The sequence below is a fragment of the Daucus carota genome, chromosome 5 (assembly GCF_001625215.2).
Source record: "Daucus carota subsp. sativus chromosome 5, DH1 v3.0, whole genome shotgun sequence".
NCBI classification, from domain to species: Eukaryota; Viridiplantae; Streptophyta; class Magnoliopsida; order Apiales; family Apiaceae; genus Daucus; species Daucus carota.
Window position 1 is genome coordinate 10,573,582 of NC_030385.2, and position 26,573 is coordinate 10,600,154.

A 26,573-nucleotide genomic window follows, 5' to 3' on the forward strand; every position below is an offset into this window, starting at 1 on the left:
AAGTTTCATTTCCAAAGTTCAATGAAGACGTCTTTTGCTTTGAGGATTTTGGCTTGTTTTGATGTTGTTGACGAGAGATAAACTTGGGTTAACGTCGATGTCGTCTATTTCTTTGTGATAAGAGAACACCAACGTTATATTTTACTACTGACGCTTACAACTGTGGTAGTTTTGACTTCTATTCTCGTCATGCCATATTGACTTGCAATGCTTGTTGTCGTCATGTATCAAGTGTCAATCTCGTTGTATCGTTATAATGTTATCTTAAGTTATCATCGTGTCTAGATCTTCTAATGATGAAAACATCGACAAGTAGCTACTTTGCTGTCGTCAGTTTCACGTTCTAAGATAAGAACATTTTGTTTTCGCTCTAGTTGTTTATAGGCTTGTATGTAGTTGAAATCAGCCACGCAGTATTAACATGTCAAGTTGTGACATTACTTTACATTATATTTGTAAAGCCCCTTGTAGATGTCTTCCGACATGTGCAAGACGTTGCGTATAATCTTGTCATCGTCGGCTGCTCTATGTGTCTATGGCTTGAAATAGTTTCATGTGGCCCCTTAATTTGGAGTTACTGTGACGTAATGAATAGGAGTACCAACACGTAAAGTGTTTTGTAGCATGTCTTCCGTTCGTAATGTGTAACTTGTAGACATGATATGTATCTCGTCATCATAACGTGATATGTTGTTCGGAACTGTATGTGTCACTTGTAATTATAATGTGTGACATATAGTCGATGCAATCTGTTATGACACGTGTAAGTGCTGACATATAAAATGTATGTTATAATCATGTTTAATGTGCCCGACCAAGGGTCGTGACTTGCGTAATATTGTGTAGTTTTCGTCGACATGTATCTTAAATACGTCAATGTATTTAAACTTGTGATATGCGTAATTGTAGTCGACAAATATATAATTTTCAAAAGTTGATGCATGTGGAATACGTATTTGACAAATATATAATTTTCAAACGTTGATGTATTCGACAAATCTGTTTATTTTCAAACGTTGATGCATGCATTCGTAGGCTAGTTAAAAGGCCTTTCCCTCTTGAAACTTAGCTCGTAATTGTAATGTGATTATGAAATATTCATAATGTTTTAATGCATCATTGTTCGTGGCGTCGTTAGTTATTTGTGTACTGTGTAGTATTGTCGTCATTATCTTTCGATAATGATCAACCGTAGTATGATGGGTGATCAACCCTCCTTATCTATTAAATATGTATATAATTTATACTTATACAATATCATGTCACAATAAATATCATGATGAAGATGCCAACTCTTAGCAGTCAAATATGAAGACAAGTTGCATAACATATTTCATCACACATATCAAATTAAGTAGAGTAGCAAGTCATGTAAGTAACAAGCACATGTAACATTATGCTTAGATTACAAATCATTCAAGAAAACATTTACTCGAAGCATGAAATATCATCTAAATGGCATAAGCCCAAGTAAAGATCGTAATCAACTTATTATCATATTGCTAAAGATTAAGAGAATAAAGAGGATGAGTTCACTTACATGTGATAAAGCTTCAAATACAGCGCGTTCCAGCCCCCAGAGACTTGTAATTCGTAATTCGTAATATATTGTTGAATCAGGTTGAAGTCGTCGGACATCTCCAGAGGCGTCAATGATTCATGTTCATGTTCACCTTCGTGTCCCATGTCGTCTAGTTGACCTTAATCAAGTTTCTTGGACTTGTCAAAACAACTAATCCATTTTTGACTCTTCTTCTATGTTTATCCTTCGTCGTCATGTCATGTCTTTTTACTTCACATCACGTTGAACCAGTGATGTCGATCGTGTTTTGGGTATGCTATATTGTCCCCTTGTGGCGATTTTAGGACAAGTCCTAGTCATGTCCTGTTAAAATAGGAGACTTGGACTGAAATCAGTCCCAAAAGTAGCAAAATATGTGACTTGGTCGTTGTTTGTGACTCATAGGTGATAATGTATTTGACATGATCTGTCATGTTTCTAGAGTTCATGTCTAGCTGTCACGTCGATCATCATGTCAAGACTTTATGTCCAGCTGTCATGTTGTTATCTTTATATTGTCATCATTTTGCTAGTCATTTTGGATACTCGACTTCATGTATCATGTACTTTTTGAATTAGTTGTCTACTTTGCGATTGATTATCTTAATTCTGTTTGATTTCCATTTGACATGTATATGGTTTGACTTGTCATCATTTAACTTGTGTATGTTCATGTCGAGACTGCTACACATTGTGTCGCCGTGTTCCCAAGCGAAGATGTCCATTCTTCCTGTCAAAAAATCAATTATGTTGGTCTCTCTCTTTGGTGTCACGTCATGTCCCCTTGTGATGTTGTTTTTTGCTGCGTAGATATCGTCCATGTCTTGTTGCTCGTGTCGCGTCACGTGTTGTTTACTGGTACCCGTCAGACATGATGAGATGAGTGTAACTTGTTCCCGTCGTATATGTCATGGTCGTTTGCAACCACTTTCACTTTATCTAATGTTGACAAGTACCCTCTTAGAGTCTTTGTGTACCACTGAACGATGAGACACATGTATGCCATCGTCTTCTCAAACTATCACGTGTCGTAGGTTAAAGATGTCGACTATATATGGACAAGTTGATTAACTCGTCAGGCAGTCCCATGAACAATTGTAATGTTGGACGTGTCGGTGTAATTCTAACATCCTTACTCATAAATGACTTTTGTAATGCGTTAAAGATCAGTATCTTAGACATCAATGGTGTGTGTTGAGCGTCATGTTCTTTAATTAAGTCAACCCGTCGGACAGCCCCGGCCCACACGTCGGACAACTAAATGTTTGTGATCAGAAATCTTCTTGGTATATTGATGCTTTTCTTCGTCAAAGGACTGATGTTGATGTCAATTTTTTGTAGCCTTCATCATTTGTCTCCTCCGTTTTGTAATCGTTCATGAGAGGTTTTCCCTCGTCACGTAGATCTTCAACGTAGATGTCGTCCATGTCTAAGCGTCGCTGTTTTGGGTGATTTCACGGAACTTAAATCAATCTTGTTAACCTCGGAATCTAGCCCAGCCCTCAAGCTCCTCTCCTAACTCGATATGTGTTTTTACCAATATTTGCATGGTTAAAAGCCAAGCCTATTTAATTTCTATAACAATGGAGTAAGTATTTTTATGTATGAATATTTAGAGATTGAATGGACAAGTATCGAAAAGAAAACAAAAGACAAGAACACAAGCAATTTTGATGACGCGGAAAACCCCTTGTAAAAGGTTAAAAACCGCAGGTGGGAATGTCCCAGCCAGATATCCACTATAATGATAGAAGTATGAGCTTACAAGTATGATAAAAACAAGATACAAGTATAAATAAACGCAGTCGTCGTCATCAGAAGATGTTCCCGTCGGTGGTAGTGCGTACCCGTCGGCGGCAGTGTGTACCCGCCGGCAAGAAGACTTGAAGGAGATGAAGATGTAGAGCTCATTTGATAAGATGAAGAAGCTATGGTGGGTGTATTGTAGTTGTTCGATATGTAGGAGATAAGTATAGTATATATAATGTGGTTTTATATATCTTGGGCCTGGGCTTTAGGTTTATACGTAAGAAAAGTGGAGTTGTGAAGGTGTGTGGATGATAAGTATGCTTGAGTAGATGTAGATGACTTGTGTTTATCTCATCTTCTTGTGTTATTTATAGCTGATTTTGAGCTTAAACCGTGGGCTATTTTATTGGAAGGTGGGTTGCATAAGTGTTGGAAAGTGATAGGGTTGTTACCAACCTTATCTCCTATTTTTCAGGACAAGTTGGATGACAGGTTGAATGATTCTGCAGTCGTCCTTTGATTGTAGGAGTCAACCTCTATCCGTTAGCATTATCTGTTCTTTATATGTCTGCACGCGTCATGTCGTCAGTACCTCCCGTCGTGTCCTGACGCCTGTAAAATCTAGGCATAACAATATGTTCATTATAAGAAAGATGTGCTCTACTTTGTAGCCGGCGGTGAAAACTTTACAACCTTACTAACCTTACGAATATTAATGCTAGTACGTAACTTCCCGTTACTGTCTCACAATAAATGTGAAAGTTCTATGTGAATTATCTTAATTAGAACATAATCCCAGTTACTTCTTCAAAGTTGCGACAGAACCATAAAAAATATGGGGAGTACATCCACAAAGAGAATTAAGAGGCATGGTAATTGGAAAAGGTTTGATGTTCATGATCCAGTTCAAGTACAAGCTCCATCAAACCTGTAAAAATAGCCAGAGTACCAGATATGATGAAAAACCATCACTCTGATCATGCTTATGCAGTTCATCTATCAGATCAACCAAGGATAGACCCGTATATATGTGAACTTGAAACAATTAGATGGCTACCTAAAATATAGGAGTTCTTTTAAAGGAAGGCTATCTAAAGTATTGTTTCATATATTATTCTTTTAAATAAAAATTTATTAATGTTTAACTTTGTATTAAAAAAAATTATGAACTATATCTAATATGCTACTAAAGTGTGTGCAGTGAAAAAATTCTAAAAAAATTACGGATAAAAAGAATATTATTTACATCAGCATCTTCCGAACATATTAAGATATTTCATGCAAAAACAAGTGACTCATTTTCGGAAGACACATAGTGGGTGTTTGGCTGGCACTTATAAGTCCAATTTCGGATTATAAGTTAAGAGCACTTATTCGTACCGTTTGTGTAATAAGTCAAGAAGCACTTATAAAAAGATAGGAATGCTAGCTTTTGTTTCAGGGCTTCTACTTATTTCCCAAACACTTTAATCACTTATAAGTCTTATCTTGCTTCTAACTTCTACTCCACTTATTTATTTTAAGCAAGAAGCGCTTATTTTAAACTCACCCAAACGGCCCCATAATATATTAGGTATGAAAGTGGCTGTGTTAAATTTTTTGATTCGTCTAAATATATGAAACGAAACAATGAGTTTAGTTTTTCAATTTCTATCATATCAAGGTTCAACATTGTTTAATTTACTTTAGGGCTGTCAAAAAAATCCGAAAAATTCGTATCCGTTCGAATTATCCGCAACCGTATCCGGAATAAAGCGGATAATTTTCGTATCCGGAAGAAAGCGGATATTATCCGTATCCGAATCCGGACTATGCGAAGGATCCCCATGGATGTAGACACCCGTTGGAACTCAACTTATGAAATGATAGTTGCATCTCTTGAACTCCGTCCCGCTATTGAACGTCTAAAAGAATTAGATTCTGAATTTAAGTGTATGCCTTCGGAAATCGAGTGGGAGAATGGAAAGAAAGTGTGTGATTGTTTAAAGATTTTTTCAGATATAACAAAAAAACATTCCGGTGTCAAATATCCCACTGCAAATCTGTATTTTATTGATGTGATTCAAATTCGTAGAAGCATCAAGATGTGGGTTGAATCTAGTGATGAATGGATTTGTCTCATGGGTTCAAAGATGCAACTGAAATTTGACAAGTATTGGGATGAATGTAATAAGTTGTTAACGGTTGCTGTTATTCTTGATCCTAGATATAAGATGGCTATAGTTTCCTATGCATATAAAGGTGTTTATGATCTCCAAGCTGATTTTTATATATTGGAGATACGTGAGTTTTTGTCAAAGATTTTTAAAGAATATTCTGATAAATATGAAAAGAGCAGCGGGCTTGTGGACAGTTCTCGTTTGGGCAGTGGATTAGGTGGAAGTTCAATTAGTGGAGAATGGTTGGGTGGTTTCCAAGATTTTGTTGCAAGTAGTAATTTAGGGGAACAAGCAAGAAAGAGTGAGTTGGATGAATACTTGAAAGAAGGTTTGTTTCCAATGGATAATGATTCTGAATTTGACATTCTTAATTGGTGGAAGCTTAATGGCCCTAAATTTCCGATACTTGCACGGATGGCGCAAGATATTCTGGCTATACCTACATCTTCAGTTGCATCTGAGAGTTCGTTTAGTAAGTGTCGGAGAGTTATCACAGACACACGTTCCTCTCTACAATCTGAGTCAGTTGAGACCTTAATGTGTGTCAAGGATTGGCTCCCTGACATTAGAGATGGTACTGGACCTACTGGTATGTTCTCAATACATTATGTATTAACTTTGCATCTGTACTTCTGGTCAATCTTTATAATTTTAATATTATTTTTACTCTTTAATTTTGTTATAGATCAATCTGAAGATATTGCAGAGGATGATTTAAGCTACGGTGAGTGGGATATGGAGTTCTGAGCAAGTTCAGAAGCTACAGGTCAAAAGCTACAGGTTAGTTACACAGTCCAGACAAATTGAGTTTTTATTATTTTTGTTAATATATGAGGTTGTGTATAGTACTAGTTCTTGGGGAGTTGGTAATGTGATGCCTGATGCTATGTCAAGGTCAGGTTTAGGAGAGGTTTTGATATTCTCAAATTATAGTCCTTTTTGTTCAGGTCTGAGATTACACCATCTTATTTGGATTGCTAAAAGTTGCTAATGCACCATCTTAAACTATATTCAGATTTTGAGTTGCTAACATGTACGTGTCCTGTGCATTCTTATTTGAATGTAACCTGTGTACAAAGAATGCGGTAAAAACCAATTTCAGGTTTTAATTAAACAATTTATCACCCAAATATTCATGTCCCACTTGGGGTTAATATGCAATACATCAAATGTAGACTTTTGCTCATAGTTACAGCCTGCAGTCATAGTGAATAAATATTAAAGTATAGCAAATTAATCACCAGCATTCAGCAGCTTGCAACAACATCATGGCCTGGATAATTTCAAGTGATGTCCTTGCTGAAAATACAAGACTTCCATTAATCTTTGTAATTAATAACAAGTATTGCTAGGGTACAAGAGCTAATTTTTTGTAATGCAAATTGCAGGTTTGCTATTACTGGATAGTGGAGCCAGAAGATTTTGCTGATTTCTGGAAGTTACGGCATACTGTGATGCTCTCTGTTTTGTTGAAAAATTACTGCATTAATCTGAATGTTTGTAATATTTGTGTTGGTGTTTATTTCTAAACTAAGATGTCAGGATTCATTTTGTAGTTGTTTTATTTGAACTTCTGTTGAACTTGTGTAGAAATTAAGGATGTACTCTATTTGATGTTAAGAGAATATTTGCTGATGTTTAGTTTCCTGCTTCTGTTTATTGAGAATATGAGCAGATGATTTGTATATTATAATCTAAGCTTTCTTGAATGGTGGGTGATAAGTTTGTATTGTGGGTTTCTTTTGTTTTCTGCTTCATTCAGTTGCTTGATCACTTTGCAAATGTTTCTGGAACTGCTGAAGGTGTGTGAGCTGCATATTAGCAGTGGTCCAGTTTAAATTTTTTTTATTTGAAAAACGGATCCGGATAATATCCGTATCCGGATATTATCCGACGGATCCCGGATACGGATATCCTCTCCCTCAAAGTTGCGGATACGGATACGGATCCGGATATAGGTTTTGATTCCCGGATACGGATACGGATATAGGCAAATCCGTATCCTAATTATCCGTTTGACAGGCCTGATTTACTTCTATGTTTTATGGTTTTGAATAAGTTTAGGTTTTTTCCTCAATAGTACAATGACAAGTTGACAACTATTTTTCTATGGTCTTCTAGTTGTATATTACCCTTTACCGGCCGCCAAATCATCATGAAGCAAATTAATTTTACTCCCTGTCTAGTTGTACTTATTTTGCAGAAAATCTAGTATCACAGAATAATCTATATATACGTGTAGATGCATGCACTTGGAATTTGTAAATGATAGTAATGTTTATTTTTAGCTAAAGTTTATTTTTTTCAGCCGAAAATAAAGACTACTCCCTCCGTCCCAGTCAATAGTATACATTGGGGGACGGGGGCGCGGCACGGACTTTAATGCTTCAATATAGTATAGTTCTGTAAATTATTTTTAAGATTTTCTTTTTTTTTATAAAAGTATAATATTTATATTTTTATACGAAAAAAGAAAATCTTAAAAATAAGTTGTAGAACTATGTTTTATAAGAGCCTTAAAAAACGTGTCGAGCAGTGAAAAAGAAACGTATACAATTGACTGGGACAGAGGGAGTAGCATTTTGCTCTATTCGTATAATCGACCTCTGGCCTAGTGGCGTCAGTGACAGACTGACTGGTAGAGTGGCAGCCCTGCTTAATTATTGAGGAAATTCATGCATGCATTACCTTCACGAGTTCACGTACGTACAAATCCGTCAGACTCAAGGACTCACATCACAGATGCATATGCACGTAAAGCTCAAAAGTGTCAAACCAATACATAAAGGTTTTTGGATTACAGATTAAACAGATACAATTATGAGCAATTATAATATATTACGAATCCTAGTAGACACTTTCTGTGAAATACAATAATATCTTACTATAACAAAATTAGGAAAACTTATTGCTCTGCTTGAGCTGCATAATATATCTCATTACAAAGATAACCTTAAGGCACATTTTGCATGGTAACTAGCATTCTGGCAATGGAGCACCACACAAGCAACTGTTGTGGAGATAGGCCGTACGGTCGAATCTCTGGAGGTTTCCCCCTGTTGGAATCTTGCCGCAGAGATTATTATCACTGACGTTAAATGTCTGCAGGTCCAATTTAGCCAATTCACTCGACAGACTTCCGCTGATCTGGTTATGGTTCAAGTCTAAGTATGTCAAAGAGGGTGGAAACTCCTGCACCCTGGAGAAATTGAAACTAAGCACGTTTCCTGAAAAATCTAGCATTTCCAAGCGTTTTTTAGGCCCAAACAAGAATGAAATATCACCTTCTAGTCTGTTCCCTGAGAAGTCGAGCCTAATTGGATCTGCTCTAGCAAAAGTTTTGGGAACAAACCCGGTGAGCTGGTTATGCGAAAGATATATGTCCGGGGATCCAGCAAAATTCCCAAAGATATCGGGGATTTCACCGGTGAGTTCGTTACGTTCTAAGTGCAGGGCTTTAAGGTTCGGAAGAGTGGAAAGCTGAGGAGGGATTACACCCAAAAGTTTGTTAAACGATAAGTCTAAACAAGTTAGTTTCGTAAGCTGAGGGAAGAATAAAGGGACAGGGCCACTGAGACTGGTCGAGCTGAGTCTGAGGGATTTTAGGTCTTTGAGTGCAGAAATTTCTTCTGGGATTTTTCCGAAAAGATTGGGGAGTTTACGGAACCATAAGGCTTGGAGGTATGGTAGGTCTCCCACCTGAGGTGGGATTTGGCCGGTGAGAGCTTCGTCGTCTTGAATTATGAGGGAAATTATGCGGTTGCTGGTTTCGTCACATTCGACTAGGTCCCAACCACAACAATCGTCGTCTGACACCCATGAGTCTGTAATGGTGGGGTTTTTCAAGGCTGTTTTGATTTGGAGTAAAGCTTGCTTGTCGTTGTTGTTGCATCTTTGTGATGCAGAGAGGTTTGGAAGGCAGAGGAAAATCATGCATATGCACAAAATAGGGCAGAAAGATGATTCAATATTCATATTGAATTATTGGATTATGTTTTCGAGTTGTGGGTAAAATTGAAGGCAGTTCAGTGTCCTATTTATAGACGGGAGTCACGGGATTGTTTTGTGGGGTTAGTTTAAAAGTTTATTCTTGCTAAATAGTCAAGTGGACATATATCAAACTGTGGCTTCACCTTACGACGATTTTGGATATTTACGACTGGCTAACATGTTGTGCTATGAATTTTTTTGATAATATCATATTTAGTTAATATCCTCTTAGCCATTACATATAAAATAAGTTAAATATCTTCTCTCACAATTATCTTCAAATCATTTTGTTTCTATTTTTTAATTGCTATTTCAATTTTTTAAATATGCTATTTGATAAATTATGGACACACTTTTTAATTTATTAATAAAATTTTCCTCAGAAAAAAGTATTAATAAAATTATAGAGAAAATGTTAAAAGCTCGTCCTTTAAAAGAAAGTATACACGACCCCTAAACAAATGAGAAAAGCTTAAAAGCACGTTGACAATCGGTTTTGGTACAAATTTCTTTGATTTTGTCTAAAACGGCTGTATACAGAAATTTTTCAGACTTGATTTTATAGCCTTAAGCCCTTAACTACAACATCATTATTTATTTTTTCTGACATTCACTGACCCTCCAAGCTTTATAGGCTCATTAATTTATCTGTGATATAACTCTATAAATATATTTAGTGATGTAAAAATTCAATTTAAACACTAAACTCTTTATTCATTTCTTAACATTTTGTATTAACTATTTGACATATATTTTAAGATGCATATAAAATATAGGTTTATATTATATTTTATAAAAAAATATTTTGTATAAAAATTTAAATATTAAATTTTTGTTCAGACAAAATAATCTAATAATAAATTATCAAACCATATTTTATAAAAAAAATTAAAAAATATGTCAAAACCCCGTCAATCAATGTCACGACTGGGTGAGGGGGACTAGGACGTACGGGTCGTTGTCTACTTGTCTATCTCGAATATTTCAGTCAAGTGGCCACTCTTTCGAGTTTGCGTATACGTGGTCAACTTCAATTTTTACGTTTCAATATAATAATGTTTGTTATTATTTTATAAATTATTTTCTAAAAATAATCAAATTTTATTTTCCATTTCTTGACATAATGACTAATTAAAATTTAGCGGATGCCATTTTCCCAAATGATGAAAAGAAAATTTAGTTATTAATTTATGAATTTGAAACTTTTATCATTTTCAGAAATTATAAAAAATACGACCACCACTCTATAATTTATTTTATAGAAAAAACTATACATCCTCCTATATTTTAAAGCATCACCACCGATCCCTTAAAATGCTACTAAAAATAATATAAATATAAACTCTAAAATGCTTAAACAGCTTTGATACTTGTCATCGTCGGTAGTTCGGTGGCTTCTTCTTTATGCCTAAATTATATTCTATTAACAAATAATAACAATGTGTCGGTAGGGAAAATTAATGACAGAAATATAAAGAAGTGACTTAGATTATTAATTAAAGACCGAAGGAGGAGAGACTTAGCTACTTGAAGAAGATTTATGAGATTTGTGGAGTAGGGAGCAATGTTATGTTTGGTAGGTTAGAATGAAATAAAAAAAATTTAAAATAGATGAAAATAATAGAATAAAAGAAAATTGAGAAAATAACTAAGTGAGTACAAATTGTTATAATATTTTATAAAATCAAATATTTTGAATATTAAATTGAATTAATTATCTTAAATGAAAAGTTGTATTATATAACTATCAAATTAGTTTTTTTTGTAATTTATGAGACACACAAACATTCTCTAACTGAAAAAACTTATCTCATATCATGTTAAAATTCGTAGTTCAATCAGTTAATTACCGAGTCATCATATTAGATGATTTATTCGGTCAAAAATAAAAAACTTTATCTAAAATCTTTTAACTTTTATATACGACTTCTATTAAATGACTGATACATACAGTATATATTGGGCATGTTTGGGAAGAAGAAGCGGAAACTGCTTCTGACTTATGCTTTTCTTAACCCATTTGTGTAAAGAATTATAAGCATTTTTAAGAAGCTGAGAATTCTAGTTTCTCTCCCACAGTTTCTGCTTCTTTTCTAAACTCTTTATTAATTTATTTACTTCTCACTTCTACTTTACTTCTTTAATATAAGCAAAAAATCATTTTTTTTAAACTAACCCAAACAGCCCATTATTTTAAAGACCTTAAGAGAACGCTGAAACTTCGATGTAGGGCTGTTCGCGGTGCGGGCGGTGCGGTTTTTTCCTAAAACCGGGAACCAACCCGCGCATGCGGTTTGAGAAAATTCGTAAACCGCAACCGGACCGCGTAATATAAAAACCGCGTAAACCACACCACAAAATTGTGGTGCGGTTCATGCGGTTTGCGTGTTTTATACATTCAAAAAAATTATACTTTTGAATGACAATATAAATATAATTTTAAAGTATATGTATTTAAAAATAATTTTTAATATATATATATATACGCGCGCACACACACAAATATAGAGTTACGATACTCATGAAAAGAAATATAAACTAAAATATGAGTATGATAATGATGAAGATCAAAAGATTTCAACAATTACAAGTCATTTTATTAAAAAAAAATATAATTATAATATTTAATTTGTCGTCTTAAAGCTAACATTTTTTTGTATTGTAAAATTATTAAAATTAAGTTGAGTAACTTGAACATATAACACATATAGAATATAACATCATAATAAATAATTTACCTATATAATATAAATATTTGTAATTATATGTGATATATTTTTATATATTAGAAAATAACGGTGCGGTGCGGTTTGAACCGCGCATGTATAATATCAAACCGCAACCCACGCCGCACCGCGCGGTTTGGTAAAATTTCAACCCGCAAGGGGTGATCAAAAAACCGCCCAACCCGCATAAACCGCCCGCACCGCACCAAACCGCACCACAAAACGCGGTTTTTAATTTTCGTGGTGCGGTTGCGGTTTGATTTTTTCACAAATCACGCGGTGTGGTGCGGGTTGCGGTTTGGCATATTGCTAGTGCGGTTTAAACCGCACCGCACCGCACCATGGTATTATAATATATATATTAATATATTAGTGATTGTCAAATAAAATTATATATATATATATATGTTTTTTATAATTATGTCAAATAAAATTATATTATGTTAAATTATATTATATATTTTATATCTTGTTAAACAATAGCTAATTATTATTTTATCAATCTCGCATTACCATTATATTACCATTATACCAAATTTGTATGATATGATTATATTATTATAATATGTTTCTTAGTACTCATATTTATTATTATATTTACACTTTTATGTGCATTATTTTTGTAGTTGTAGTTCTGAAATGATAAATATCATATAAATTCATTACAAGAAAAAATTTTAGTTATTTTATATTTAAATTTTATTACTAACTTCAACTAAAAATATTTATTCTTAAACATACACAAACCGCACCGCACCACACCGCATTTTTGTGGTGCGGTTTACGTGGTTTTTATCCTAGCGCGGTGCGGTTGCGGTTTGAGTTTTCAAGCAAACCGCATACGCGGTTTGATTTGCGGTTTTGATGAAAAACCGCACCGCCCGCACCGCGATCACCCCTACCCGCAACCGCACCATGAAAAAGAAAAACCGCATTTTGCGGTGTGATGCAGAGCGGTGCGGGCGGTTTATGCGGTGTGGGCGGTTTGATGAACACCCCTACTTCGATGTGCTATGTTTCCATTAAAAAATTGGGTGATGCATGTATATTGTCAAAAGGAATGTTAAATATATATCTCAGTTTTTTTCTCAAAATTTTCCCAAAATGTTGAGTTATCAATATATAGACTATAATTTCGTTCTAAATAATATGGAACCCGTATGTATGAGTTAAGTTTCTTGGAGTCCACATTTCAATGGAGGTTTGGAGTCCTCATTCTTTAAAATTGGATAAAATATAATCTAGTGATTTCAAATTTAGTGTTTTTTGTTCTATAATATTTATAAACATCCGACAAGCTAAAAATTATGTTCTACCACATAATAAACATGCATAGCAATTATTTTTTCAAATCACAGGATGCTTTGTTCTACAATATATTTAATATGACCTGCGATTTATAAAATTAATTATTGTGCATATTGATTATGTTATCCATTTTTTAAGAATGAGTACTCTAACAGTCCATTAAAATGAAATGATGAGGACTCCAAAAATCTTTACACTACGTGTGCAAAGAGCCCGAGGACTACTCAGCGACCCTAACAGCGCCAAGCACAAGCATCATTCGCCGCGCACAAGCGTCATCCGCAGACACCAGAGTTGACAGCCCCGTCAGGGGAGGGAAGATTTCAAGTTCTTATAAGGTCTATGCCGAGCACTCCGCAAGAATGTCTTTGCGCGAATTATGAGGTTTAGGCCGAGCACCCCATAAGAGTGTTTTTCGGCAAAATACCATCAAATCTACGCCAAGCAATCCACATAAATGTCTTTGGGAACAGTACCGTCAGGTCTCTTAAAATCTTGCTAGCGGGAGGGGAAAGTTTCCACTCATTCTACTTGGTAAACACTGCTCTATTGTCATATTCAATCACAGACCGGGAAATTCATGCGAAGACAATCATGAACTCATGCACTCTGTTGATTATTACATGATATGTCTTGTTTTCTTGAATATAGTAATTTCTACTCCTTCCGTCTTCCTCATTTATTTACATTGGGAGACGGGGCTCGGCACACATTCCAATGCCCTCATAAAACGCAGTTTGATAAATTATTTTAAACTTTTTTTCTTCTGAATAAATATTTGATGTTTAAATTTTTATAAAAAATAAAAAATTTTAAAAATAAGTTATAGAACTATGTTATATATGCGTCTTAAAATTCGTGTCGAGCCGCGTGAAAAATCGTAGAAAAATGAGGCAGAGGGAGTGATTTTTAAATATCACACACATATACACAAAAGTCGGAGATCTTTTCTGGAAGAGTCTCTTTTATTTTTAAATAAAAGTAAGACTCTTCTCTTCAATTTTTAAATGAAAACAATACAGCCTATATCCTACCCTCATCAGACCTGCATGGAGCCGGATAGTGATACGTTTTTTTGTTAAGTGAATGCTCTAACAAACGACTAGGGGATAAACCCACAATATGCCAATACTATCCATCCACCATTTTCACGTTTGGTGGCAGAGAAGTCACAAGCATCCTATTCACCGTCAATTCATTGGTTTTTAACCTCTTGTGAAAAGTCCCCGAATTCAGGGTAAGGTTAGATATTCTGTAGATCTTATCTATCCAGAATGACTACTAGTCGGCAGAGGATTCACTCGGGTAACAATTGAATTATCAGGAAACGGTTATTTTCTCTCTTCCTCACATTTCACGCGCATTTAAATTTTAATGATTATATAAAGTATAGTTTCATATATTATAATTATGGCTAATACATAAGGATGACATTTTTACCCGACCCGATGGATACCCGACCCGTTCTGACCCGATTGGGTCTACCCGAACCCGATTTTTTTGGATTTGGATCTGGGTCTGGATCTTAGTTTCAGACCCGAAAGAGTTTGGATCTGGATCTGGATCTCAGTTATCCCGAACCGAAACCCGACCCGAAACCGAAACCCGAAAAAAACCCGATACAATATATTATACACACACACACACACATATATGCATACATACATACATACATACATACATACATACATACATACATACATACATACATACATACATACATATATTATATGTTTAATGTAGAGTATATATATTGAAATATTATGAATTATTAGGTATGAATATTAACATTTTATTTAATTTTATATGCCCAATACATAATTTATATTCATTTCATCAATATTTTTCTCAATTATTGTGCATTAAAAAATCTAAATATAATAAGAATATAAAATATAAATGATAAGTTGAATGATTGTATACAATTAAGTTAACATGTTTCACGTGTTTATTGTACTAAACGAAACTTGTAAAACCCTTTATTATATTTCTAAATTTTAAAAAAATCAATCATCACATTTTTTTTTAGATATATAATTTTTAATTTTTATTTTATTTTTTTAAGTATCCGAATTAGACCCGGATCCGAACTGAAACCCGAAAAAACCCGACGGATCGGATCTGGATCTTCATTTTCCATACCCGGACCCGGACCCGGACCAAACCGAAATATAATGGATCAGGTCTGGATCTCAAGAAACCCGACCCGACCCGACCCGACCCGACCCGTTGCCATCCCTACTAGTAATACACACTAAATTAGGAAATGATAAAAAGGGTGTATACTACTACGCACAAAACAGTAAGGGAATGCGAGATATAATTTTCAAAAATATTTATACTAAAGTATGTTTGGACTCAAATTAATGACGCAATTTGTAATTAACTCATAATAATACTCGTACTCTTGTAAATGGTACTATGAAAAACACAAATGGTGACATCTGAGAATGGCCATATGCTATACAAATCTTGATACAACTGAAGTCTTTGGAAAAGGATATTATTGATACTCTTAACAGTATTTGCAAGATTTGTCCATAAGTTAAACAATCTCCAATTTCTTTCCCTTCTGGTCATACGAGGATCACACAAGCTTTTATATTTATTCTTGTCGACAATTAGGGTCTCTACAAACTCATACTGACCACATATTTTTCCTTACAATAGTTGATGATTTCACTCTAACGACTTGGGTTTTTCTTATGAAACACAAGTTAGAAGCTACGTCAATTTTGGAGATTTTTGTATACATATTCATTTACACACAATTCTGAAAAGATATTATGACCCGTTTGAGAACCTGGATTTCATTTAGAATTCTGGATTTGATCAAATAACCTGATTGAAAATTTGGATTTGGATTTCACTTGAAATCCAGACATTCAAATATCAATATAAACTAAGAATTTGAAATACCATACCATACCATTGTATTCAGTATATCCCATTTAGAGCAGGGTTTGAGGAGGGTAAAATGTACGCAGCCCTGCCCCTACCCTTAAAGTAAAGAGGTTGTTTCCGTGAAGACCCCGGCTTAGTGCACAATAAATAAAATAGTGTGTGATATAATATTAATACCATACCTTAGCCCATGATATTCTTCACATGGGACTTACTTAAATATTCTCTATTGTTGGAGGCGAAGTCTGGTAAAGGAACGAATGGAAAAATCAAAACCATCGGGAAGAAGGCTTGGATACGTAGTTCGTATTGTCTATTGGCTCCCAATTATCATTGTCTATCCGCTCGAAGCCTTAAAGTAAAAAGTAAAGGACTGGGGAAGTCCATCAATACTCATCGTAGACAATTGACATTAAGCGGGAAGAGTAGACTTCAAGTATTGGACTTACGTGAGTTGGTCGGGTCAAGGACCTAGGGCAGTCGCTACAGAATAGATTTGAAACCGAGCGGGAACATGGCGGGTAGTAGCCTTTAACTAGCGCTGGTTAGGAGGAGTACAACTATCTATGATGCCATCACATCATTTAAACCGTCAGAACCCAAACATATACGGTATATGTTGCATCATATACGAAACCACTTCGGACACGGTGTTGATATTGGTGATGATGAGTGGGCGACAGGAGAGGGAGAGGGGGCTGAGGGAAGGAGAGCAAGCGGTTACAATTCTCACTGTAGATGTTTTGTATTATATAATTGTTCATGAACTGAGAATTTGAAACGATAAACTCAAACCATTTCATTTGAAATCCATCATTTCAAATGAAATGCACATTTCCAAATGTTCTCTTAAAGTTTTCAAAAGTTATGATGCTCTTAAATTTTGTGAGAGTAAGATAATGAAATTTTATGCCATGAGAGTTATTTTTCATCAAAAAAATTGTGTAACAGTCATCAATAAAACGAACAGTTGAACGGAAGCACAAATGATGGTTACATATTTTTGCATATATTTGATTTCCTATTATTGTTTGTTCTCGTATTTTCATTAGTTATTTGTTATATTTTCAGGAACTCGTTGATAAATAAATAATCAAGAATTCAAGAGGAGAAAGAACAAAAAAGTCCAAGAAAGGCAAAAGAGGAAAGAAAGAAAGAAAATAAAAGGAAATCAAGATACTAGGGATGGGCACGGGGGCACTTCAGGGTCGGGGAGTGTGGACGCCCCCGATCTCCGAATTCAATACTCATCTCCGACTCCGTCCCGAACCTCTAACGGAGATTTTTCTTCCTCCCCGATACCTGTCTTGAACGGGAAACGGAGAATTCCCTCGGGGATTCGGGGAATTTTAATTTTTTTTAAAAAAAAAATTTTATAATATACAATATATTTTTTAATAAAAAAACAAACTACTAACTCATAATATACTAATAAATTATATTATCTTATACTTTTAACATCAAATCATATTAAAATTAATTTATAATATAAATAAACTACAATATATTACTTTAAAATATTATAATAATCGATCGATAAATATAAAGATAATTTTTTAATTTAAATAATATTATAAAAAATACCTATTTTTGATAATTTATTTTGTATAATATATGAATATATTATTATTTGCATATATATACACACACACACAATCGGGGTCGGGGATCGGGGCGGAGAGACATAAATCCCCAACCCACGGATTTTTTTATAAAACTTTCCCCGTTCCCCGCCCTGATTCCGGAAAATTCCCCGAACCCCTAAAGAGCAGTGTTCAAATCGGGGTCGAGCAGAACAGGATGAATGCCTATTCTTACGAGACACAAAGAACTTTCTACCCCTAAACTCAAATCCAGGCGTATACAAATATTTTTTCTCTCTCGTTAATCATCGACTTAGCCTTTACTTTAGTTTTTAGTATAAATTGATCTAACCTCGTTTGTAGTCATCTTTTTCATTTCAAATTTCTAGATCCAGTTCATTTTGTCTTTGCTAAATTTTATTTGATGGGTTGATTCTTGATGTTAAAGTAGATTTTGAAGTTGGGTCGTTGTTGATGTGCTGTTTTGTTTCTTCCTTCCGTTTCGCGCTCTGCTTTTGCTTTTATTTTAATATTTTTATTTTATTCAAATATTAATCTTTTATTTAGTTAACGTGCAATATAATTTGTTAGATAAAATTTAGTTAATATAATTAGATTTTAGGTTTTAATAATCTAAGTTTAATTATTATTTAATAAAATATATTTTAAATTTTAAATTAAAGTTTAGATTAATAAAATACTAATTCGACTAAATTTTAAATTAAAGAGTTGGCGAAATTAATTTAATATCTTGAGTACGAACTTAAAAATATTAAAATGATATCATGCGCTTGCGATTAATTTCAAAATCTAATTTTTGGCACATCAATGTATATTATGAGCAGTGCATCTCATAAACCGAATGCCTCTGCAAGTTCTTGATAACTTAGTCCATATCAAAGCCAAGAAATGTATGTTTATAAGGTATCCTGCTAGCCAATAGGGATACAAAATGCTAGACATGGAAACTTTTCAGATTATTATCTCTCGAGATGTCATATTCCATGACAACATTTCCCAATTCATCATGGAATACATTGTCTTCAAAGTCACCTCTTGTTTTCTTTCTTCCTACATGTATTGACTTCACCCCCTTTCATAAACTAGTACTATAAGCAATTTCCATCCTTGCAAAATGCAAAGTTAGCACAATCTATTTTATAATGTCTTTGAGTTAAGCTCTCCTTCAAATGATTCTACATTTGACTTCTCTCTTGATAGCTTTCATGATCTGTCACCACCTACATTGAGAGGAAGTACTTGAACTATTAAATTAACATCTACTTACGATGATTTTGTATGTGAAACTTTAATTCCCAGTAACGATTGCACACATTGATGTAATTTGGTTTCATATTCTACCTTACCATCAGCATTTCGAACAACTGTGCATCATAGTAGTACTTTGGTGGAACCTTCTTCTTATACAAAAGCTGTAAAGATAGCAGATGATTTGATGTCATGGAAAAAGAGTTGCAAGCCCTTCATGATAATTAACACCTGGACACTGATTGATTTACTAGCTGGCAAGAAGCCTATTTGAAGTAAATGGTTCTATAAAATTAGATTAAAGGCTGATGGCAGTGTCGAATGTTTTAAATCCAGAATTGTAGCTCAAGGCTATAATAAATAATGGGGCATTGATTTCGAAGAGACGTTATCTCTAATGGTAAAATGACTATTGTCAGATGTTTGCTAATTGTTCACATAGCACTGCCTTCTTTTCTACGTAGTTAGATGTAAACAATGCTTTTCTGCGCGAAGATATAAATGATGACGTATATATTCATGTTCTAGAAGGTGTTCTTAATTCATACAATAGGGTCTGCAGATTGCTTAAAGCATTGTATGGATTCAGGCAGGCCTCAAGGTAGTGGTCTGCAAAGTTATTGAGTGAGCTCATCAAGAAAGGATTTGTGCAGTTCAAAATTGATTATTCACCTTTCATCAAAATGCTATGATTTCAGTTGTATATGTTGATGACATTATTTTAAGAGGTAATAATCATCAAGGAATTTCTGATCTCAAAGATCATTTAGATAATACTTTCAGCATCAAGGACTTAGGAAAACTGGGGTTTTTTTTGGACATTGAAGTGGTATATATTCCTTCTGGTATTACTTTGACATAAATGAGTTTACTCAATAACTGAGGGAAGCATGTATAGAAAATTGCAAGACCCCAGCATATATAGATGTTTTGTTAGCAAACTCAATTTCTTAACACACATCAGGCCTGATTTATCTTTTACTGTCCAATATCTAAACCAATTCCTTCAGACACCAAGATTTCCTCATTACAATTCACTTCTCCATGTTTTAAAGTAAGTGTCCACTACATCAGGGCAAGGCATTATACTGAAAGCTATTGAACAGTTAATTTACAAGCATTTTCGTATTCAAATTGGGGAGCTTGTCCTTATTCATGGAGGTCTATCTCACGTTATGTCTTGTTGCTCAGAAATTCTCTAGTAAGCTGGAAGTCAGTGAAAGAAGCAAAGCAATGTATCTAAAAAGCTCATCTAAGAAGAGGATAGATCTATGTCTTCAGCAGCATCTGAGGTTACATGGTTAGTTAAATTACTTGCAGAATAAGGCTTACAAAACCGAAGCCTGTCACATTGCATTGTGATAATCAAAGTGCCATCCTAAAACCCAGTACATCATCAAAGAACGAAGCACATTGAGATTAACGTTCACTTTACAAGTAAATACAAGTAATCTCTTTTTCTCCTTTCAATTTGTAAATAAAGTTTGCAGTGTTGATAGCTTCATTCGAAGGTTTGTTAATGGAGTTCATGCTTATTCTGCCTCTACAAATTGTAACATATATATTATAATATATCACAAATCCAAGAGGACACGTGTCTTTGAAAATACAGATATACTATCACCGAAGATAAGTTTATTACAAACAAGGAACGACATAAGTCTAAAAGGTACAAATATCTTACAAAAAAAGGTAACTTATTGCGTCATCATACGCCTCCTGCATTCCACTGTTAGATGGCTACAATGTATTATTTTGTTCCTTTTATTAGTACATAACATAATCTCATCACAAAGATAAGCTTAGGGCACATTTTGCATGGTAATTAACTAGCATTTAGGCAATGGAGCACCACACAAGCAAGTGTTGTTGAGATAGGCCGTATTGCCAAATCTTTCTAGGTTCCCTTCTGCTGGAATCATGCCACAGAGCTTGTTATTACTAACGTTAAATGTCTGCAACTGCAGTTTGGCCAATGCAGTAGACAGATTTCCGCTGATCTGGTTGTGGTTCAAATCCAAGTATATTAATGAGGGTGGAAACTGCTGCACCTTGGAAAAATTAAAACTAAACGTGTTTCGTGAAAAATCTGCAGTTTCTAGGCGCTTCTTAGTCCCAAAAAAGAACGATATGTCACCTTCTAGTGAGTTCCAAGACAGGTCAATCCTAATTGGATCCGAACTAGCAAATGTTTGTGGAACAAAGCCCGTCAGATGGTTATGAGAAAGATATATGTCTGGGGATCCAGAAATGTTCCCATAGGCAGCAGGAATTTCACCTGTGAGATGGTTCCGGTCTAAGTGAAGGGCGGAAAGGTTTTTAAGGGTAGAAAGCTGAGATGGGATGACCCCGTTAAGTTTGTTGGAGGACAAGTCTAAGTAAGTTAGGTTTGTGAGCTGTGCGAAGAATATGGGAACAGGGCCACTGAGATTAGTCCAGCTGAGCCGGACGGATTTTAGGCTAGTGAGTGCAGAAATTTGTTCTGGGATTGCTCCGTAAAGATTGGGGAGTTTATAGAACCATAAGGTTTCAAGATATGGCAGGCCTCCCACCTGAGGTGGGATTTGGCCAGTAAGATTGTCGTCGTCTTGAATAGTGAGGGAAACTATGCGGTTGTTGGTTTCGCCACATTTAACGAGGTACCAATCACAACAGTCTTCGCTTGGAACCCATGAGGCCAGAAGATGAGGGTTTTTGAAGGCTTCCTTGATTCCAAGTAGAACTTGCTTGTCATTGTTGTTGCATCTTTCCGACGCAGAATTGTTTGGAAGGCAGAGTAAAATCATGCATATGCACAAAATGGGGTAGAAAGATGATGATTCAATATTCATACTGAAGTTGTGTTTGAGTTGATGGTGTAAGTGAAGTAAGTTCAGTTGTCTATTTATAGATGGAATTGTTGTGTCATAATTTTTGTTTATAACTTAAGGCACTATACTGAATCATTTTCCTTGTGTTTTGTTGCAGGAGATCTGCTGACTAAACCTACAAAATATTTGTTACAGTACTAGTTATGGATTGAAAACGTTTTTTTGACCTCAAAACTTCTGGATATGTACACACAGTCACATAGTAGAGTGGTCGACCTGCATGAACATAGCCCCCTAATAAAGAAAGCTAAACTCAGCAGTCAGCAGGTATGTTTTGCCTCTCTTTCCACGCATATCAGATCATTTCGGAACATGTGATAAGTGTTTTCTGTTTGCAGAATGTATAATAAGTCTTCAATTTCATCCGAAAATTTTTAGGGTCATGATAGGTAGAGAGACTTATAAACACAGAACCTGATTGAGACCGTTAATTTGTTTTATGGCAAATAAACTTAATAACTTCTAGATCAATGACAAATGCGTTGTGATTCATAAATTAGTGAGACTGCCACGATGAGCCTGGTTTATTTCTGAGTCAGTTCTAAGGTACTAAATCCCTCAACCGGTAAACTGACCAGAGGGAGAGGCGGGGTAAAATAAAAATATCGGAGGCACGTGCGAAATTTCAAATTAGGACCCTAATTTTATTTTAATATAAAGTTAAATAATTTTTAAATAAAATGAACTTTAGAAACATGTTGTAAAAAGAAGTGTATTCAAAAATTTAAAATTCACTAAAAATATGTTCTTCTTACATATTTTATAAAAAAAAATCATTAACACTCCCGATATATATAACTGACATTTTTTTGGTTAAATTTTCATGAATTTATAAATTTAGGATCTTTTATATTTGTAGGTCTTGTGCGATCGCTCACCCCGCGCTCCTTCGATCCTCTTATTTTGATTTCTCGAACCGAGAGATCCACGAATAGGGATCCTGATGCATATAGATACAAATGGTTCAATGGGAGATAATTTGGAGGAACATATCCATTCACCTCATCTGGACTAGCCAACCTCATTATGTCATAACAAGAGAAAACCATCATCTGCATTGACCATGATGTGCATAGTCCAACATTTATTACACCAGAAGGCCAAAATAAACCATGACTTGCTCCAAAAAAATTACTAACCGAAGTAGTCCTAAAACTACCAAGTAGTGAGAAATTCTACAAAAGCAAGAAAACAACTGAGCTTTGTCTAAGGTTCCAATGTGGGATTAGAAGTGAAAATCACTGGAAAGGGCTTTGGCGGATGGCTTAATTACATGTTTATCAATAGGATGGCAAACAAGTGGCTTAGCCATACCTGCACTTGATCCTAAACACCCCTCTTCCATGTTAATCCCACCTTTAGCCTCAAAATCAAAGCAATGCACTAATGTTCCAATCACCATTTGAATCATATTTATTGCAAGACGTGCACCAGGGCACGCACTGCTTCCACCTCCAAATGGCAGGTAACAAAGATTTTGACCCTTTGCGTCGACTAGAAGCTCATTATATGTACTAGGGGTTTCAAGGAACCTCTCTGGAATAAATTCAGTTGGGAATTTCCATGTGCCAGTATCTTGCATTATGGCATACACATTAACGATTATTCTTGAATCTGGTATCACATCGTACCCACCAATTTGGCAGCCATGTGTGCATTTGCGCATTATCAATGGAGTAGGAGGATGTAAGCGAAGACCTTCTTTCACAACTGCTTGCAGGTAAGGCAATTTTGGGATATCTGAATCCTGTATAAGCTTATGCAGCCCTACTACCCCAACTATCTCTTCCCTCAGTTTGTTCAACACACTTGGATGGTTAATAATTTCTGCTAGTGTCCACTTCAATGCCACACTCATCGTCCCTGAACCCGCCATCAAAGTTTCCTGAATCACGTTTTAATTAATTTGTTAACGGAATACTCCTCCAAACAAACAAGTCAAAATTTATACACAGGTGAACTATTTTAATAAGCACACAACAGTTTACTCAGATGACAAAATCCTCTTATAGACTGGAAAATTGAGATTAAAAATGCTAGAAATTCAACCATCTGTAACTAATAAATCTAAAACATCTCATTTGTTGATGTTCACCACTGCATATGACTCAGGCCCTGAACCTCCTAGTGGAGGGAGAGGGTTTGATACCATGGCAATTTCATTTTACAATTAAAAAGAATCCCAATAAATTATGTGACCAAAACTTTTCAAGCAAACGATAATAAGTTATATAAAATCATAAAAAAGAAGACAGGACTATTTACCAATACAACCCCCTTGATATTGTTCCTAGGTAGATCTGCAGCCTGTTCTTCATCCTTAAGGCTATCGACTACATCTCGATCTGTAACTGATCCTCTGTTCTCATGTCTCAATATAATCTCTTCCAAAAACTCATCGAACTTGAGCAATAGGCCCTCCAACTTATTTCTTCCACAAAGGAATTGACCAAACAATTCACTCAACACAAAGGACCTTCCCCCAATCTCAGCACCAAGTCCATTAACAAACTCCCTGATCTTCACACTTTCATAACTATCACTCTGAATTTTCATAATCATACTAAACAAAACATTATTGACAACCTTCTCCAGCTCCGCACCCAAATCACAAGCCTCCCCTTGTTCCGCCTTGTCAACAAGAACTTCCAACAGCCTCAAAACCTCACGTTCTCGCGCATGCTCAAAACGCTTCACTTGTGAGTCAGAATCAAGTATACTCCTCAACAAAACCAAGTTCGACATTCCATAAGCATGATTCTTAAGCCTAATGGTTACAAAACTCATCTCATGCTCTTCAACAAGTTGTTTAGCCAAGCTAGCCTCAGAAACCACCATGAACTGAGAAAACGGGCCGATGAAGATCCTCATGAAAGGTGCACCATCTCGAAAGGCAAGCGTGGTCAAGGACTTGTGAAAGGGACGAGTAGAGCTGTAGAGCAGAGGAATATGACCAAGTATAGGCAGTGCAGGTGGGCTTGGAGGAGGCTGAAGCTGGATTCTGGGACGACGATTTTTAGTAAACAACTGAAAAAGAAGAGCTGTGACTAAGTATGTGATGAGGAAGTATATGAAGTACTTGTCCATGGAAGTGATGCCCATTTTTGCAACAGCTTCCTGTTTAGTTTAGTTGCACAGAAAAGGATAGCCTAAATATCAGCAGTTACATGATACATTAGTAACATTACTTACTTACCAGAGCCATTGCGTGAACTTTTCAATTTTTCTAATTTGAGCGGAAAGAGATTTTCTACAAATACCCAAAGTTCAAAATATTTTTTGTAAAAATATTATATATTTTTTTAAATAGGTTGCAAGAATATAAACTTTTTTGAAAAATTTGCAAAAACACTATAGGTAATCCGTTGCAAAAATATGCAACTATACTTGCGACAAGATGAAATCATACTTGCAAACTCCTGCGGATCAATTAGCTCAAGTTGCATGTAGTCAGAGATCGTATTTTTTGCCAATATTTTCAAAATATAGTAAAATCACAAAAAAAATTAAAAAAAATGATAATTTTGGTAATTCCCTACTACAAAACATTTACAGATAGATAATAAAAATATTTATTGTTTATACCACCGATTTACAAATTAAAAAAAATAAGATAAAATATAATCAGTTCGTTGATATAATTTAATCAAATTTCAATTCATTATTATAAATATTCACGCACAAAAATTATGAGCATCCAAAGATGCTAACCACTAATAAAATTATGATAAAGAATAAATTATAAATCATAGAATTCGAATAACTATTCGCCCATGTTTCACACGAGTTTAATGTTAGAATTAATTATATATATCATCATATTTGTATGATTACTACATGTATAATATATTTGGATTTTTTTTCATTAATATTATTACATTTATATCTGATAAGCAGTATATCGAATTATCATCTGATTAAAATTTTACTCAATTTCTTTCAAAAACAATTTTTTTACTCAATTATCCAAAACCGGTCTATTATATGTGATTTACGAGTCACCCATCTTAAAAAGAAGACATACCATGTTACTGGTGGGGCGAATTTCTGTGTACAATATACAAGACTGAAAGGGAGAAGTGGGGGGCTAATTAATTGGAATCGTTTAATAGACGCCACCAGTTGAAAAGTAAACAATTTGTTAAATTAGTAAACCAAACCAAACCAAACATATTCGGTGTATACCGCTGAGAGTAGGGTCTGAGAAGGGTAAAATTTACGCAGCCTTACCCCTACCTTTAAAATAGAGAGGCTGTTTCTGTGAAGACCCCGGCTTAGTGCACAATAAATAAAATAGTGTGTGCTATAATAAGAATATAATACATTAGCCCATGGCCTTCTTCACATGGGACTTACCCAAACATTTTTGATTGTCGTGAATGCATCTGGTAATGACTGAGCTGAACCCTTCCCTTAAAACATAACACCATAACCCTCATAATCTATGTGAGCCA

General features: G+C 34.9%; 4 protein-coding genes across 4 annotated transcripts; 1 reads left to right on the top strand and 3 right to left on the bottom strand.

Annotated features, from left to right (window-relative positions):
- The first annotated feature begins 5,124 nt into the window (after window positions 1–5,124).
- LOC108222536 (zinc finger BED domain-containing protein RICESLEEPER 2-like) lies at window positions 5,125–7,266 on the top strand. Its single transcript, XM_017396451.2, has 3 exons — window positions 5,125–6,058; window positions 6,155–6,249; window positions 6,858–7,266. Exons 1-2 carry the CDS (start codon window positions 5,137–5,139, stop codon window positions 6,214–6,216), a joined length of 984 nt encoding a protein of 327 aa, XP_017251940.2. The 5' UTR covers window positions 5,125–5,136; the 3' UTR covers window positions 6,217–6,249; window positions 6,858–7,266.
- Window positions 7,267–8,237: 971 nt separating this feature from the next.
- Window positions 8,238–9,499, bottom strand: LOC108220462 (polygalacturonase inhibitor). The gene has a single exon (XM_017394240.2). The coding sequence runs from the start codon at window positions 9,442–9,444 to the stop codon at window positions 8,446–8,448; it is 999 nt and encodes a 332-aa protein (XP_017249729.1). The 5' UTR covers window positions 9,445–9,499; the 3' UTR covers window positions 8,238–8,445.
- Window positions 9,500–20,848: 11,349 nt separating this feature from the next.
- Window positions 20,849–22,136, bottom strand: LOC108220610 (polygalacturonase inhibitor). Its single transcript, XM_017394418.2, has one exon. The coding sequence runs from the start codon at window positions 22,078–22,080 to the stop codon at window positions 21,079–21,081; it is 1,002 nt and encodes a 333-aa protein (XP_017249907.1). The 5' UTR covers window positions 22,081–22,136; the 3' UTR covers window positions 20,849–21,078.
- A 1,007-nt stretch (window positions 22,137–23,143) lies between these two features.
- On the bottom strand, window positions 23,144–25,307 carry LOC108220312 (cytochrome P450 705A1). Its single transcript, XM_017394048.2, has 2 exons — window positions 24,385–25,307; window positions 23,144–24,004 (listed from the first exon to the last, which is right to left on the bottom strand). The coding sequence occupies exons 1-2, from the start codon at window positions 25,219–25,221 to the stop codon at window positions 23,345–23,347; spliced, it is 1,497 nt and encodes a 498-aa protein (XP_017249537.1). The 5' UTR covers window positions 25,222–25,307; the 3' UTR covers window positions 23,144–23,344.
- Between the last annotated feature and the right edge of the window lie 1,266 nt (window positions 25,308–26,573).